The sequence below is a fragment of the Stegastes partitus genome, unplaced genomic scaffold (assembly GCF_000690725.1).
Source record: "Stegastes partitus isolate 25-593 unplaced genomic scaffold, Stegastes_partitus-1.0.2 Scaffold234, whole genome shotgun sequence".
Classification (NCBI taxonomy): domain Eukaryota; kingdom Metazoa; phylum Chordata; class Actinopteri; family Pomacentridae; genus Stegastes; species Stegastes partitus.
This window is the reverse complement of record NW_007577965.1, coordinates 331,144-348,427: the sequence shown is the minus strand read 5'-3', so window position 1 is coordinate 348,427 and position 17,284 is coordinate 331,144. Positions and strand designations below refer to the sequence as shown.

The following is a 17,284-nucleotide window of genomic DNA, read 5'->3' as shown; positions in this document are numbered from 1 at the left end:
TATCTACTGCAGGTAATCCACTGACTATGGACTAGTAGGCCACCTCATACAACCCCACTTCAAAGAAAGGATCCCTTTAATTATTTACAGGATCTCAGTAAACTGGCCATTGTGTTAGACATTGTATTTCCTGCAGTTTCTTTATCTGGCAATGTTGTAATTAGTTAATAAATCACATTTTGTCAGTTAATCCACTGGAGAAAAAGTCTAAGGAATGGACTGATAAACAGGTGTAAGAACACTGAAAATGAGCAAAACTTCTCTGTTTACTCCATTACATAATTCCACAGAAATCCACTGAGCCAAATCAAATGATGACTAAGCAAAAATAATGAAAGTCTGATAAATAGTCCACAAATCCACAACTATTATACTAAGTCTAATGTGAAACCCTGTACGAAGACATCATCATTTATGGTTAATTAGGACTAATGTAGTAGAGAGAAGCACATAAACGATGTACTAATTGCAGTGTACACAGCGCTGCATGTGACATAAGAGGCAGTAAAGTTAAGTTATATGCATTAAATATGGTGAGTGCACTTTAAGGTACAGAGTTCAGTTCAAATCACTGTAACTGCTTCACAGCCAGATTTCCACAGTTTAGTCAAAGAAACGACTATCTTAAAATTTCATACTGCAGACTACTTGTATAGGTGTTTGTTATTGTTTTAATGCTCTTTTTCGTTGTCTTTCTTTCCTTTCTTCAAGTTGAAACAGAGCTTGAGTTCTCAGATGACTTTTCAGATTGTTTAGATGAATGCAATCTGGTATTTCAAATAGTAAAAACAGGATAGATGATATTATATGTAGAAATCCAGTTAGTACAAACTGACACCAAAACTGTTGAATTGAGACAGATTCAAAATAGTCAAATAAGGCACGCAAAAATAACAAGCGACAATCTTTTTCCTTTTTCAAGTTTTTGTAAAAATACCTCAAAGTAATAATGATCCTACAAGACGTATGTTTTTGTGTACTTACCCTTCTCTTCTTGTTCTCCATGGCTGTCTTCTCCTCAGTGTACAGAATTCACACAACAATGTGTCAGAAACAGGTCTGAGCTTGTATAACCAGTCACTGGTAGCAGATAAATAAACATGAGCATGATTATCTCTACAAATGCTTCTCCAAGAAAGAGGGAGAGGAGGGGGGCCTGGCCAGCTCTGAAATGTCATTGGTCACCCCCCGTAGCCAGCCCAGGTCTGATAAGTCAAATTCATTCAATGAAACTCCAACGTCTAAGTTTCAGGGAATGCAACTGCAATGTGCATGTGTAAGTTAATGCAGCATTAGATAAAGTAACAGCCAAGTATTTATGGAATACAGGGCTGTGCAAACTGTAAATAAAATTTTTTTTAAAAACATTGAAAATCTGGCAGCAATGGAGTCTGACAAAAATATGTCTGAAATACGATAATGTTAAAAATGGGCAAGAACGGTTAAAAAAAAACAAAAAAAACTAAATAATCAACAAGAGCAAACAAAATGCAAACAACAGCAAATATAAAATGTATTAAATCATGATAGATTTAGCTGGTATGAAACACAGTAAAACTATGGTTAAACACTGTCAAAGAACAAATGACTATTTGTGAAACAAAATACAGATTTTTGATATGAATTTTATGTAATTGTACTACTTCATAAAAAGTTTGCCAAAACAACAATTAAGTGTTATTTTACAGATGTTTTTTGTTTTTTGAAAGCTATTTTTCATTTTTAACCCTTATATATAGATTTTCTTTCAAATAACAGCAAATTTCTTAAAAAAACAAAAAACTTTTTTCCAATGCTGATTTAAATACTGTAAAAAAAAAAATGCAATTTTGTTGTCAAAAGTTATAAAAGAAAGAAGAACCATTTGTAAAAAATACAGATTTTTAATGTGGACATTGTAGTTCGTAGTTGTACGTTGATTTTACTAGTTATTATGTGGAATGTAACAAAACAGAAAACATCTGTAAAATAACAATTGTGAGAAATGACAGTGCTTGACAACAGGCTAAGCTGAGCTTAGCAGATGTTCCTCTGCCTAGTAATGTTGTCCAGGGTGTCAGAGGAGGAAATCCCCTGGTTTCCAGCAGAGAACCATGGCCTCAGACTTGGAGCTGCTGACTCTCATCCACTTCACACTAGGCTACAAACCGCCCCAGTGTGCGATCAAGGCCCCAGGTGGATAAAGCCCATGAAACCACGTCATCTTCAAAAAGCAGAGGCATAACATGTACTTGTTTCCCTATGTTCAAAAACAGTGGATATAATATAATAAAACATTACATGTTGTGATTATGTTTTTGTTCAGTGTATATAGAAGTACAGTATAAAACACTAAAAGCAGTAATCTGACAAATGTTTGGTGTCTTTTGGAACACAGATGTGACGACAGAAAACCTGGACTGATTTATTGGTCGAGTAAGTAAATCCATACATCTGTTTTCATCTGTGTTTTTATGTTTTTTTAGGGTGTAGCTACAAGTCTGACATGATCAAACATCCCAGGAGAACCTGTCAAATCAACAAGTGTAGACACTGGCACAACACACGAGAAGGGTGTGTCTGCAGACCCGGAGGCTGCACTCTCAGGGCCCTACCTCACCTATCACAATGAATGATCGCCAAAATGCGCGAATTAGCTGTAGCCTAGATCAGCGGTCCTCAATCTTTTTTGCACCACGGACCGGTTTTAAGCAAGAATTTTTTCTACGGACCGGTCATTACGCACATAACAAATAATGATTGTTTTTTTTTCTATTGAAAAGTTTCATAAATGAATAAAATTAATTTTTATTGCTTAATATGTTTACTTTTTCTCCTGTCTCAGTATTAAGTCTCTCCCACTTTCCAAGGCAGCTCTCCTGAGACGTTTGTTTTTGACTGACGGCTTCGTTTAGCAGCCGGGCATAATAACTGACAGTCAAGTGCAGGAAACGAACACAAACGGAAGTGACGGGAAGACGAGCTAGTTATGTTTCAAAATAAAACACCCTGCAGACTCCGCTGGAAATAAAAATAAACCAATAAAACGTTTTTATTCTATCTGTGCGGCCCGGTACCAAATGACCCACGGCCCGGTACCGGTCCGCGGCCCGGTGGTTGGGGACCACTGGCCTAGATGCAGTAGTATGAGTGTGTTCAGAGCTGTCAGGACCCATCGACTGGTCGCTGGTGTGTGTGTGACCTGCCGATATGGATGATGTAGAAAGCAGCAGCATTTGTCGCCGTGATGGAGAACGGTCACGACGTGAGTACTGATTGTGAGAGACGGGTGTGTCTGCAGGCCCGAGAGTGTAGCCTCCGGGTCTGCAGCCACATACCATTGCAACACACAGGAACAATAGAATAATAACAAATATACTGAGCACTGCCTGCTGCTGGACTGCAGGAGGCGCTGCGTGGCTTGTTTGGGACCAGAGACGCTCTCTGATTGGACCAGAACAAACACGTGACCAGAAGTCTCGTTCGGGCGGGACGAAGTCTTTTGTTTTTCAGCAGAAGCAGAGACGTTGAAAACACGACGCCGAGCTTTCAGTAGAATCGTGAGAATGTGGGTCTTGATTCTGGTGCGTTACAGAGATAGACACCGTAAGTAGACGAGACGAGGTGAGAACTTTTAACCCGCACACATTTGTTCTAGTGTTAACTTGCTGAAAACGATCCCAGTAATGTGTGGAAACTGCCCTGTGCTTATGCTGCTTTGTCTGTGGTGGACTGTGCTTTGCCACGGGTACTGGTTGCACTGAAGTACTGTTTGAGGTACTTGTATTTCCCTTTTCTGTAAATTATTCTACTTAACAGGTGTGCCAAAAAAAACTGCTTCTGCATTATTTTGCCCGCCCTGGATAACAAACAATCCAGTTCATTCTATTGGTTGAAATGGCTTTAAAGGACGTATTCAGCTCATATAATGCAGTTTTTCTGCTTGTTAAAAAGTGACTGCAGCCTCTGTATTGTGACTGACCTGTTAATAACGCTTCAACATGACTTGATTGCACTCTTTGGGGTTATAGTTTAACGATTATAGACCAAAGGATAATGTAAAGGAGATAATTTCTTTATTTTATGCATAAACCTGATCTGTAAATTATTAGAATTACAATCTTAACACAGATATTAGACATACTAAACACATACAGACTAAATATAGGGACAAAATACTGCAGTATTGCTTCTAATCATCTTAAATGTCATGCCTGATTACACTATAAACTGCAAGAATGTCTTTAATCACAATTATTTGGTTGCAAGAAATGTTAAAATTTCTCAAGGCACAGTTTTGGTCTAACTACAACCAAGAAGTTCTGTTTTTTCATGTTATGACTGTATGATCCAGATAAAGACAATTGTGGATGTTTTATCCATCCATCCATTGTCTATACACCGCTTAATCCTCAGTAGGGTCGCAGGGCGGGGGAGGGGCTGGAGCGTATCCCAGCTGACTTAGGGCGAAAGCAGGTCACCAGTCTATCACAGGGCTACACTTAGAGACAGACAATCAAGCACACTCACATTCACGCCTACGGACAATTTAGAATCACCAATTAACCTCAACATGTTTTTGGACTGTGGGAGGAAGCCAGAGAACCCAGAGAGAACCCACGCTGCACGGGGAGAACATGCAAACTCCACGCAGAAAGATCCCGGTCGTCCTCACCAGGACACGAACCGGCGACCTTCTAGCTGCGAGGCAACAATGCTGACCACAGATACACCTTGCAGCATTTAGTAGCATATGAGTAGTAATTTTTTATATATTTTTTTTTACCCAGTTGATCTCACAAAAACCTTTTTGATCAAGGTTCATTTGTCCATCCAGGCCAAATCGACTGGGGTTCCTTTGGACCCCTCTGGACACGCGAGGATCTGTTTCCCAATGGATTCTTCTGGGAACGCTTCACACTGTTTCCCAATGGACTCTTCTGGAAACGAAGGCAACTTAAATCGCAAGATGAAAACAGTGGCTCTGAATGATGGTCCTGCTCCTGACATCTCCACTGGACAGAAGGAAATGTCACCTGGAGACATGCTGAGGTTCTTCCTCCACATATGCTTTAACTCTATATCTTTCTAACACTTTCAGTTATTAATGAATCACACTTGAACACCAGTCTTTAAAACGCACTTAAATCCAGCTGTGTCATGCACATTACCTCTTGACAAACACAGTTACCGGTACTTTCTTTTCAGAATTAAACAGCAGATGTCCAACCAGTGCTTTGAGATGGCAGTACAGGTCCAAGCAGGTACAGAGCAAAGTGAATTATTTACATCAAATTCTACTTTAACTTAAAACACAAAGAATTAATTTCATGTTTTCAAAAACAGATAAAAGTAAAAGATCATGCAGCACATCTGAAGCAGACCGAGAGTTGTGAGTATTGAAAAATTTCTAATGATATGGATCCAGAATTTAATGTCAACTGTTTCATTAGAGTGACATTCAAAATATGTGCTTTTAACACATCATTTTGTTTTAAATATTGCAGACCAGATTACATCAGTGAACTTGAAAGGGTCAAAACACTTCATTTTAACAACACATTGTCACTGCACAGGTAAACCAATTATACAAACAAATCGAGTATAGAAGCACTGATATTTAGTTCATGGAGCAAATCTTTGACTTAAATGGTGTCTTTCAGAATGCAGATGTGGCACGCTGTGGGGGAAAAGCTAAAACAGAGTGATCCAGAGGCGGAGTAAGTTCCCAACAGATTGAAACAAGTGGCATACATTTCTATTTGATGATTTTAAGGGTGGCGTCAAACATTTTCTTTTTTTTCAGGGCCCTGAAAACTGTGACTGAACGCTGCATGGCTCTTTGTTCACAAATAAAACATCTTCAGCAAGTAAGCCGCCTTATTCTCTGTTGTGTATCCCTCAAGCGTTTCCTTTGGTATTTCAAAGTTTAAAGTGTGAAATAGGTAGTAAGTTGTTGTTGATATTTGAAAGGAGGAGTCTATTTCTGAAGAGCTAATCCTTCTTTGGAAGACTGATTGTCACAACTTGAGACAGAGTTATTTCAGATTGACATTCATACCCAAATCTTTCTCATTTTTCAACAGGAGTCAAGAAATCTTCAAGATGAAATAACAGAAATACAGAAGACAAGACTTGGTATGTTGTACAGAACAAAAATTCACTTGACTATCAATACTCGCTCACCAACAACTCTTCATATATACAAATTATATCACTGAACTGTTTTGACACTAAATTAAACCCTGACCCTGATATTTTATGTGTGTAGAAATGAAACGGCTCACACACGAGAAAATGAGACAGATTGAAGAGCTGACGTCAAAGAAGGAGCATGCAGATAGAGAAAAGTACAAAGCTGTGTTGGAGAAAGGCCAAGCGAACCTGGAGAAATATAAAAAGATGGCAGTCATGACACAGAACGTCCTGAGGGTAAATCGTGCAGGAACTCTGTCAGAAAAAATAACACAATCTGTCGATACACTGTTTGAAAACTGCTCATGCATACAATAAAATTGGAGTGTATTTTTGTGTTTCTCTTCAGGGAATCCTCTTGGCCTGTAAAATCAACTGGCTGGATGATCCCTCACTTCGAGACATCGCCATGAGCCTGGAGGAGTTTCCTATCTCCGACTAGAGCAGGATTATCGTTATCGCATTTATGTTTCTGTATGGTATTGTCTAATAAACAAACATTCCAAATAAGTACGGTTTTGTAATCCTGATTTATTAATTTTCCTTGTTGTTGTGTAAATATCTCTGTCTGGGCTGTGGGTGATGAGATGGCTACTCTTTACATTTGAAGTAATTCCTAATCAAAGGAAAAGTTTAAATTTTACCTTATATCTCTGCAGCATTTTATTGTAAGAGTGTTATTCTAACATCTGTCCCACCATAAACAATTGCAGGAAGGAACCAAAAGAGAAGGGAGTTGTAGACACACTACTTAAATGTTACACAAATGCACAAAGCATATATTGTGTTATACATATAAAATACGTGCTGCAACTAATACAGCTGCAAAATTAAAATAATTCCAAAATATAACGCGTATAGCTACTCAGGTTAGATTACTTTGGGAAACAGAATTGTATTCCGGCTGCCGCTAGAGGGCGACACAGGAAGTGAGGAGAAATCACATCCCGTCCGTGAAGAAGAAAAGAGGCTACACGTGTGTACGGAGTCCAGGCGGACATACTTTGGATAATTGTTGCAAATTTGGATTTCTGGCTGTTTAAGTTGAATAAAAACTCGTAAAAATGCCGAAGGTTAAGGCGGAGAAGAAAAGCCGGCAACACCAAGAGGTTAAGAACCAAGGTGAGCTACGTTTATTAACGGAGGTTAGCTTTAGCATATTAGCAAACATTGCTGTCAGCTGCAAAAACGAGCTCTACAGTCAGTGTAAATATCTCTACAGTACATTGATATTTGCTCTATTACTGCATCAGTATTGAAAACATCTGATAGAGGTCAATTTCAGTTGTTACTTCTGATGCCTGTGTTGCCAAAACCTCGAGCAGTGTGGGTTTGGCTAGCTTAGTCCCGAACTTGGTTAAGAAAAAACACTATTTAATGTCAATCCACTTACCGACAAATTCTCGAACGTCACAGTAATGTTTAAGGTATTTATTGAGTTAATATATGTCTTGTGTTTTTTTCGGCGGATGAAGTATCCAGACAATTTCTCGTTAATGTAAGAATAGTTCCCAGCCAAGTGCAAAATATGCTCATGTTCACGGTTTGTTTTCTGTGTCTGTTCAGACCAGAAATGATCTAAACTGATGAATATAATCAGAATTTCACTTACTGGCAGATTTTGAACCCAGATTTCTCTTCCATCAAAGGGAAACTTAGAAAACTCCGAAACATTTATACTAAAACCACTGACTTTAAAATGACAGTAGGAACTATAATCTGATCATTCTTTTACTATTACTTTACTCTTGAATATTACACAAGCCCCTCATGCAGTGTCCTGTTTGCAGGGATCATGTTCAACACCGGCATCGGTCAGCACATCCTGAAGAATCCTCTGGTTGTCAATGGGATCATTGAAAAGGTAGGATGTACTGAGAAGATGAGTTTTTACCACACAAATAATCACAACAACACAAATGATGTTAAAGATAAACAGTCATGATACACAAGATTTGTAATCTGTGGTTGAAGCTGAATCGTACCGCCTCACCTTCTTTTCAGGCTGCTCTGAGGCCGACAGATGTGGTTCTGGAGGTGGGACCTGGTACTGGCAACATGACTGTTAAACTGCTGGAAAAAGCCAAGAAGGTGAGAGCCTCAAAAATCTGTCTCAGTCAGGCTGTGATTTAGAGACGATACGGGACAGAGACTCCTAAAGAATCCTGGATATTGGTGAATTCTGTAATGCCAAAGACAGCGGTTGTATGACTGTGCTCCTGCTCCTCTCCCATAGAACAAACCAAATGCTTTATAACAGTGAAACGAGAAAACATTCAGCTAATTTGTGTGAAACTGTTAACATATGTAGTAAAAGGGTAAAAACGCTTTTTAAATGGTATAACAACATCTACGCAGCCGCACTGTCTGCAGCTGTCTATGTGTCTGTCTACAAGAGAGTATAATGAAGGCTTAACGCTGGCCTCAGGTTGAGATTGGAAAGATAGCACAGACTCGGTAATCAGAAAAGGCATCATTATGTGGTGTTGTAGTGTGATTGTGCTATAACTGTGCTATAACTTGCGCATTTTACTTATTTATGATAACAAATTTCCTTCTATGTCTTTTAAAGACATTATAAGCCATATGTAAACTGTGTTAGAAATGACAGACTACACAGACCCGATTTTGGTATTTGTAGTCTGATGTTTCACATTTGAACCATTATGTTTGTTAATTGTTTAATATTTGCCCATGTTCGATATTGTAATGTGTTTTTCCATTCTAATGTTGCTGTCTTTGATTAGTCCTATCTATCTCTATCATGGTGGTTAGCACCGTCGCCTCGCAGCTAGAAGATCCCCGGTTCATGTTCCGCTTAGGACACCCGGGATCTTTCTGCGTGGAGTTTGCATGTTCTCCCCGTGCAGCGTGGGTTCTCTCCGGGTTCTCCAGCTTCCTCCCACACAGTCCAAAAACATGCTGAGGTTAATTGGTGATTCTAAATTGTTCGTAGGTGTGAATGTGCGTGTGCTTGGTTGTCTGTCTCTAAGTGTGGCCCTGTGTTGACCAGGTTATCCATTTTTAACACCAAAAGTTCAGATTACACCACCTCAATGAGAAATTTTAGTTTTGAAAAACTAAGGACTCTGCTGCATCTTCTTGCTGGAAAAACAGTGGAGCAATAATCACTTATGTCTATGAAACTGATGAAGACTCAAGTCAGAAATGTATTAAGGGAGTTTTTCTATTATTTCTGCATTTATTTGTTGCTGCAGTTGTGAAAAGCTCCGGTCAACCTGTAGTAGTCAGTCCTAACAATAATTGCTTTTTTTTGCAGGTGGTGGCCTGTGAGTTGGACTGCAGACTGGTGGCTGAGCTTCAGAAGAGAGTACAGTGCACGTGAGTGGAGCCAGCAGCACTGTGCTGCCATATATTTACATTGTTGTGGTTATTAAATAAATGGGAATTTGTGTTTTAACATAAACATATTTTTTTCCAACAGGCCCTTACAGACCAAACTCCAAATATTAGTTGGAGATGTATTGAAGACAGATCTGCCTTTCTTTGACATCTGTGTGGCTAATTTACCGTATCAGGTAAACACACGTTTCCTCCGAACTGCAAACAGTTGATTTGTCGTCATAATTCCATTTATCTCCAACTCACGTTTTCTTAATTGTGCAGATTTCATCACCATTCGTCTTCAAACTCCTGCTCCACCGACCTTTCTTCAGGTAAACATTAACCAGAGGCCCACTGAGGATTTTAGTTCTGTTCCTCTCATGTCCATATTGATCGTTTAGAGCGTCTTTTGTGTTTTGCTTCCGTTCAGGTGTGCTGTGTTGATGTTCCAGAGAGAGTTTGCTATGCGACTGGTTGCCAAACCTGGAGACAAGCTGTACTGCAGACTGTCCATCAACACACAACTTCTGGCTCGTGTAGACCATCTCATGAAGGTCAGCATGTGCTCGTTGATACTTGTTCAACAGGCTGAAGCCTGGAGGAATTTTGGGCCAACTTACCCTCATTTCACATTTTTTGACAGACAAAAAATCTGGTCTGAACTGATATTCAGCCCAGATAATTTGGTAATATGAGCGTTTACAGATCCAGTCTTAACCCTCCTGAACTGCTCACAGACTCATCAGGGCTGCTCTGATAATATCAACCATGTTTAATATTTAGGTGTTACTGTCTGGATGATGGGCGGGGCAGCAGCTACAGATATTAAAACTGACTACCTTATATCTCTTGTCCAGTTCTGGCTGAAGATTAAACAGCCCATGTTGATTACATCAGCCCAACCATTTTCTCATTCAGATGCAGCATTTAGCCTTCTGCTTTTGCTTTTTTGGTCACTGCAAAGTATTATTAATGCTACAGTCGTCTCGCTGGGGGGAAAACACTCTGGCTTGTTTGTATTTGTCTTAGCCAATCACAATCATCTTGTGAGGGGCTTAGCAAAGGATGCAGCTGCAGTGTTCCATAAAAATGATGGTGGAAGAAATGTTTTGGTGGGAGATTTACATGTGGGGACTCGAGCACTGTCATTAAAATGGCAAATTCAGAAACAACAACAAAAAAACAAAATGGGAGGCTGTGGCTCAGGCGGTAGAGCGGGTTGTCCTCCAAGTGCAAGGTTGGCGATTCGATCCCAGGCCCCTCCACAGTCGAAGTGTCCTTGGGCAAGACACTGAACCCGAAGTTGCTCCCAATGGCAGGCAGCACCTTGCATGGCAGCTCTGTCACCATTGGTGTATGAATGGGTGAATGAGAAGCACTTTGGATAAAAGCGCTGTATAAGTGCAGACCATTTACCATTTAAAACAAGCAGGGCTGCCTTGATGACTTGAAATCTTCTATGTGGTAGTTTGCTAGTTTGTTGTTGCTTCCTGTAGTAACAGGGCTTTTGAAAAAAATACTAATTTAAATAACAGAAGGAGAGAAAAAAAGCTGAGTAAAATGTGCAGCGGAAACTGCGGGCTGATAAACACAGTCGACACTGATTGAGTCAGATTACAGCAGGTTGTTGCACCGCAGTCTCTGTTTTGTTTACGTCTGTGTCTCCATGACATTACATGAGGTGGTGCACTGCTCCCCGACTGCTTCCTCTGGCAAATCTTAATAAAATCCTATAAAGTGTGATTATTTTTTCAAATCTTGTTGTGTGTGCACATCTGAGATCAGAGAGAAGAATATCTGTGAAGTTACTTGTCTGCTTATATGTGTGATGCAACCTGATTGTAAAATCTGTGAGGGTTTTAAAACAGCAGCTGTCCACACACTGAAACATCATCAGTGTCTTCAGATGCTTCATTTACAGAAATGTTTTTCTTGTGTTTCAAAAACTGTGTCTCAGTGTTGATGTTTCTTCTGCTTTCAGGTTGGGAAGAATAATTTCCGCCCTCCTCCAAAAGTGGAGTCAAGTGTTGTCAGGATAGAACCGAAGAATCCTCCTCCTCCAGTTAACTTCCAGGTGAGGTCGGAGTCATAAAGGTTCATGTTGTGACAAGATAGTTGGTCAAATAGAAGATAGGTGTAGCTACCTGACATTTTCCTCTCTCCTGAACAGGAGTGGGACGGTCTGGTCAGAATAGCCTTCGTGAGGAAAAACAAAACCCTCAGTGCAGCTTTCAAGTGAGTACCTGTGTACTGCCACTCAGGCTGAAGCATATTTTGTAAAAAATGTACGTGGAAAACACAGATAATGATGTTAATTTGTAATTTCCAGATCTACTGCAGTGGAACAGCTGCTGGAGAAGAACTACAGAATTCACTGTTCTGTTCACAACGTGGTGAGTAAATATTCAGGTGAACAGCTCGATCAGTTGTTGGACTTAAGAGTGCATAACCATCGCTTTTTTAGATCTCTCACTGTTTGATTCAAAAACCTAATGCTCCTTCTTGACAGGAAATCCCAGCCGACTTCAGCATCAGCAAGAAAATTGAGAGCGTTTTGCAGGAGGCTGAGTTCAGCGAGAAGAGAGCCCGGTCCATGGACATCGATGACTTCATGGTGTAAGTTGAACATCTGTAACTTAATTGTCAAAGAATCTTCTAAAAACACAGAAGAGATGAGAGGTGTAATTGTGGGTATTTCCTTCATCCTCAGGCTGCTGCATGCCTTCAACTCTGCAGGGATCCACTTCTCCTAAACAGCAGAGGGCGCTGATGAGAAAAGCTTGATGACTCCCGCCTCCATGATGAAAAGGAGAAGCTGGTGGTCAGATGACAACAAACAAAAAAAAACATAGTCTGACTGATGTGCTTCCTTCTGGAGGACCACTTGAAGGAACTGAATTTCAAATGTTGAAGCAGGTGGTTGAATTTACAAAGAATATTATAGATATTTAAGCGGCTCATATTGAGTGCTGTTTTACACCTGTGAGAATATATTCAGTGTCACCGGGATAAATGGGCAGATGGAGGCTTGGGCTGCGTTCCAGATCGTGTACTTTTTTTATACTGTTACATGCAGTATGTGTACAAAACGAACACATTATTTGTCGTGATATTGTGCCTTAAGCTCCAGCCATCTTGCTCATACATCCTCTGCAGTCTGAAATGAGCTTTCGTCTCTTTGTGTGCTCTTGACGGCTTAAACTCGTTTGTACTCACACAGACACGGCGACGTATCTTCTGCTGTGCTGAAGATTGTGGGTCAGAATGGAAAGAAAGGCATGTTGGGTCGCATAAGTTGCAAAAGTGAATCTAGCAGGACTTCTTGGTATTTTTTAGAATATTTCATTTCAAACACTAGGATGTCAGTGAGAATACGTAATGGATGATTATTTTAATCGAAAAGCAACCTCAAGCTTTTTAAACTACACAAAATTACCTCCTTGTGGAAATGGTAAATATTTAACAAGTGTGAATGTGTGCAGCAGTTTGTTAAAATAAATTGTCCACAAGCGTTCCTTTTGTGTCATCTTTTCTCTCTCTCTGTTCTAACCACATCTGACTTGCTCACCACACAGTGTGGCAGCAGACCAGCAACTATTGATCACTTCTTAGTGTCTCTTATCCATCCCATTCTGTACGTAGGACATAACTGGTCTGGCTCCACCTCAGGAGCGTTCTACTAGAGCGAGGAGATAAATACTCTGGTGTGTTTGTATTTCTTTCAACTTACCACAGTAGTCTTGGCCAGAGCTATGGATGCAGCTCAGTTGTTTCCTTTGTTGTGGTTGAACATTTGCATGAAGGCAGACGAGTACTGTCACTAAAATTGATGATCCGCTTAAAAAAACTAGCAGGACCGCCTTACTGCACGATCTGAATCCTCAGCAAAACTTTTGAGTGTGGAAGCTTGTGAGCCCAGAAGTGGTTGTCGTTGCTTCCTGCGCTGAAGTGGATTTAAAAACAGTAACCTGCAGATGGCGGAAGAACAGATAAAATCCAGTGAATCTGACTTCTATAGCAATTAATTTTTTGTTAACATTAAATTTGTAGTAATCTGAGGCAGAGTAAAGTAGAAAACATGTTTTAGAAACTTGGAAAACTGACTTTTTGAATAATTGCAGCAACTTTGAGTAATATGATAGTTTGCTAGAAAGTCATGGCTGCCTCACTGACGTCATCATTCTTCTGTTACAGTACGCAGCTACTGTTGCTGATGAATGTCATCAAGTGTTTGTGTGCTTCTGTGTCTGCTTTAAATGGATAAGATTCAACTTTTTCATCATTACACAGCAAAATGCAGTCTTTTCTTTGCATATCCCAGCTCATTGGGAAGTTGGGGTCAGAGCACAGGGTCGGCCGCTTGTGATGAGTTGTCTCAGGATGTAAAGTCTCTGTTGGGCTTTTTTTCAGTTGATGGTTGGCTGGATCACTTCTGGATAAAAAGCAGCAGGTTTTTATGATTCAACCTTCAAATTCACACATCACCTTGCCGATTTATACACATTTGTGTGTACCAGTTAAATATCTGGGAGGAGGGGATTAATTGTGAAACTGAAAGATGATTTAAGTTTAATAATTTACTTTTTTTTATTATCTCGTTTCTTCTGTTATCCTTCATGAAAGGCTGATTTTACAAGAAAAATAAAAGTGTACATGCTGCCATTTTGGGTCTCCTTACATTTCTGACAGAGCTGTTGAAAGAAAACAACAGACTCAAACAAATCGACAATATCGATTATTTATTCCGCTACATAGCAACGACACGTACCGGCGCGTGCGTGCGTCTTTTGAAGCCATGGCAACAGAAACAGCTTCATTCGGTCGTTTTTTCTTTCGCACTTGGACTTTTGGACAACGACCTAATCGCTGGAAAAGCTAAACTCTTCGGAGATTTAAACGCTGGGAAGCATCTGGAAACTAATCCTGCTGAAGAAGAACCTCTGTGGATTACTGAAAGAAGAAGAGAACCGACCTGCCGGAGCTGGAGAGGAACACAGTTTGGGTGATGTAAAATGATTAAGTCTGATTTTTACTGTATGGAAAGTATGGAAAGAGTGAGGAATGTGTTAACAGTAGTTAAGTGACTTTAAAAAAAAAAAAAAAAAAACTAGGATTTTGGTTTTAGGGCGTCACTTGTGTTGAAATTGGCCTTAAAAGTTTTGGAAACAAGATGGAGGCAGAACCGTTTTTAATACACTTTCTTCAATGCTACAGGTTTTTGTTATCCGTGACGAAAATCTTAGAAACAAGATGGTGACAGGACCATTTTTCATAAAATGCTAAACATATACAATTATGGTAACCATGGAGATGGTTTTGGAAACAAGATGGTGGCAGGGCTATATTCATAAAATGCTATAAGGCCATTTTTTTAAATAATGCTAAAAAAAAAAAATAAAAAAAAAGTAAACATATTTGGTAACCATGGAGACAGTAGGACTGTTTTGAGGAAACGTCATGACGTCAGAACGTGCAGGTGTAAACAAAGCAGTTCAGAGGTCTGGAATTTAGCCGGTTGAAAAAACGTTGGAGTTTTGGGTCCTTTTCAGTTCAGAGCTGATCCTGTTTGTGAAGTGATGTTTGCTACTGAAGCTTAAAGAACTCCCAGAATTCACTGATGCACTGACGTTGTGTTAGATCACAGCTTTGGGGTGTGTTCAGGGTAACAGTAATAATGTGTATCAGTCTCAGATATAATGCTAGTGAGAGGCAGACTTTGTAAGAGATGGTTTCTGGGTATAGTCAGTGAGTGATCCCTTAAAAAATAAAAAATAAAAAACAATTTAAAAAAAACATTTTAAAACAAACAAATCACTTTAGTTATGTTCTGCTCTCAAGTCCACCAAAAATGAAAGTTTGTATTTGATAAATAACATGTAGCATATACATGGATAATACCCATTGCACTTTGGACAACCAGCCAACTATGATTAGTGAAAGAAAACACATATTTTGTGTTAAGTTGGACAGAATAATGGTTTACTGGCTCAGTGCATCATGGCTGGTAGGGGCAACTATTTCCCTCTACTAGTTTTCTTTCAGCACTGACGTTGAATGACTCCAGGACCCAAAAGGAGGAAAAGAGATGAGACAGCACCAGAGTACGAAGGACCGAGTCCAACAGAGACGAGGAGAAAAGGGAACAACTTTATAGGATTAGAACACACTGGTAATTTAAATGTCTTTTCGTAAGAAATACCCTGCAGATACTGCACACTTACACAAGTACTTAGTATGTAGCATACAGCTGTGAAAATGTATTTATGTATGTGAGAATCAATCAAAAATGTGTCTGTGTTGTTGCTTCACAGCTGCCTCTTAACCCTCTGGGGATATCGGGGACATTTTTGTCCTCTAATATCCTCAAAGGGTAGTAAATTAAAGCATCCCCAGAGGGTTAAACCACAAGCAATTTGAATAAGGAACAGAGACTGTAAAAAAAAAAAATCTAAAAAAGAGGAAGGAAATGAGCGACAGTCTAGGATGAGAGAAGAAATGATGTAAACAGATCCAGGATCAGCACATGACATGTCTGACAGCTCAACTAACACAAATAAAGGTGTAACTCTGTGATATCCTGATACCCTGAGTGAATACTCAAATTGCAAAAGTGACTTTAAACACTAAACTGCACAGTTTCTGTGTCTATTTGTCCTGTTAACCTTTGTGTTCTTTGTGTGTTTCTATTCAGCAGAAGCCGATTACAGAGGAGCTCTGATTCCTGTCTGCCCTCTGCTCCTCGTCACCCTGACCGGTCCAGGCAGACGGTCGCCCTCCCTGAGCCTGGCTCTGCTGGAGGTTTCTTCTTTCCTCCCCACTGTCGCCAAGTTGCTTGCTCAAAGGGGCTCCAGAGGAAACTTTGGATTTGTTATGTTTCTCTGATAATTGTTCTGATCACTCTATTTAAAATGAGATAGCTTCACAAAAAAAGTGTTTAGTTACTGTCCCTTCCTGTGATATTAAATGTTTGAGAGCCACATTTCATGGCTTGAAAATTAGTTTAGCTAAAAAGAAAAACGTTTAAAGCATATTAAAACCTCTTTATACTTAAAAAAGTCTTTGACCTCACCCTGCAACTGCACTGCATTTATAAATACCAGTTTATTTCACAATGTGAGATAAATACACAAGATAGTGTATTCACTGAATATATAAACGCTGCATACCAAAGTGATTAGACTGTGCTCATTTTCAGCCTTTGTTCTGAGCCTTAAAAAACTGAATACTAGATCATGAAATAATAATAATAATTTAACAGTATAGTTAAACAATAAATAGAAAATAGAAAAGAATTGTAAAAGATATCCAAATGAAAAAACTCTTTCTGCAGAAGTCCACTGGTTTAACAGGTGCAGTGGTTGTGAAATTCTATGCACTTAATGAGTCAACAATTCCTAAAGTGTGTTTCTGTCGAGAGAATATTCTGTTTCTGCCAGGAATTGTTTTCAATTCAGTGAGTCAGTAAAAGAAAATCTACACAACTGTCAGGATGTGTCAGTCACTCTCACATCACCACAACACTGGTTATCTTAGTCATCGTGCTGTTTTTACAAGATCATCAACTATGCTGTGGTTTTCAAAATGATCGTGGGGGTTTTTCTTCATCAGGGTGCACTCATTTCACAACAGGATGCAGGTCACAGGTGTAGTCACAGGTCATGGCTCAAACCAAACCAAAAGCCACAATTAGGGGGACTTTTTCAAAGATGAAGTTAAAAGAAAAGATGTACTCGATGCATTGTGTACAAAATCCATTAGCTATGGT

At 39.5% G+C, this 17,284-nt stretch overlaps 3 protein-coding genes across 4 annotated transcripts in view; 2 read left to right on the top strand and 1 right to left on the bottom strand.

Moving 5' to 3' along the window:
- Window positions 1-1,050, bottom strand: part of LOC103357078 (betaine--homocysteine S-methyltransferase 1-like) — a 3,718-nt gene extending 2,668 nt beyond the window's left edge. The window contains exon 1 of the mRNA XM_008281472.1: window positions 985-1,050. Within this exon, the coding sequence (XP_008279694.1) occupies window positions 985-1,005 (21 nt within the window). The 5' untranslated portion in view covers window positions 1,006-1,050. The remainder of the gene's footprint in view (window positions 1-984) is intronic.
- A 2,396-nt stretch (window positions 1,051-3,446) lies between these two features.
- On the top strand, window positions 3,447-6,684 carry cenph (centromere protein H). 2 transcript variants are annotated; one of them, XM_008281471.1, is made up of 10 exons: window positions 3,447-3,585; window positions 4,817-5,031; window positions 5,188-5,243; window positions 5,326-5,371; window positions 5,487-5,555; window positions 5,643-5,699; window positions 5,786-5,849; window positions 6,066-6,117; window positions 6,251-6,411; window positions 6,524-6,684. In XM_008281471.1, the coding sequence occupies exons 2-10, from the start codon at window positions 4,874-4,876 to the stop codon at window positions 6,614-6,616; spliced, it is 756 nt and encodes a 251-aa protein (XP_008279693.1). In that variant the 5' UTR covers window positions 3,447-3,585; window positions 4,817-4,873; the 3' UTR covers window positions 6,617-6,684. The 2 variants fall into 2 exon arrangements, with proteins under 2 accessions (XP_008279693.1, XP_008279691.1); XM_008281469.1 differs by having other exon boundaries at window positions 3,447-3,603.
- A 445-nt stretch (window positions 6,685-7,129) lies between these two features.
- dimt1l (DIM1 dimethyladenosine transferase 1-like (S. cerevisiae)) lies at window positions 7,130-13,033 on the top strand. The gene is made up of 12 exons (XM_008281468.1): window positions 7,130-7,296; window positions 7,965-8,038; window positions 8,179-8,265; window positions 9,455-9,516; window positions 9,620-9,713; window positions 9,802-9,851; window positions 9,950-10,073; window positions 11,501-11,593; window positions 11,690-11,754; window positions 11,849-11,912; window positions 12,029-12,135; window positions 12,230-13,033. The coding sequence occupies exons 1-12, from the start codon at window positions 7,239-7,241 to the stop codon at window positions 12,270-12,272; spliced, it is 921 nt and encodes a 306-aa protein (XP_008279690.1). The 5' UTR covers window positions 7,130-7,238; the 3' UTR covers window positions 12,273-13,033.
- The last annotated feature ends 4,251 nt before the right edge of the window (window positions 13,034-17,284 follow it).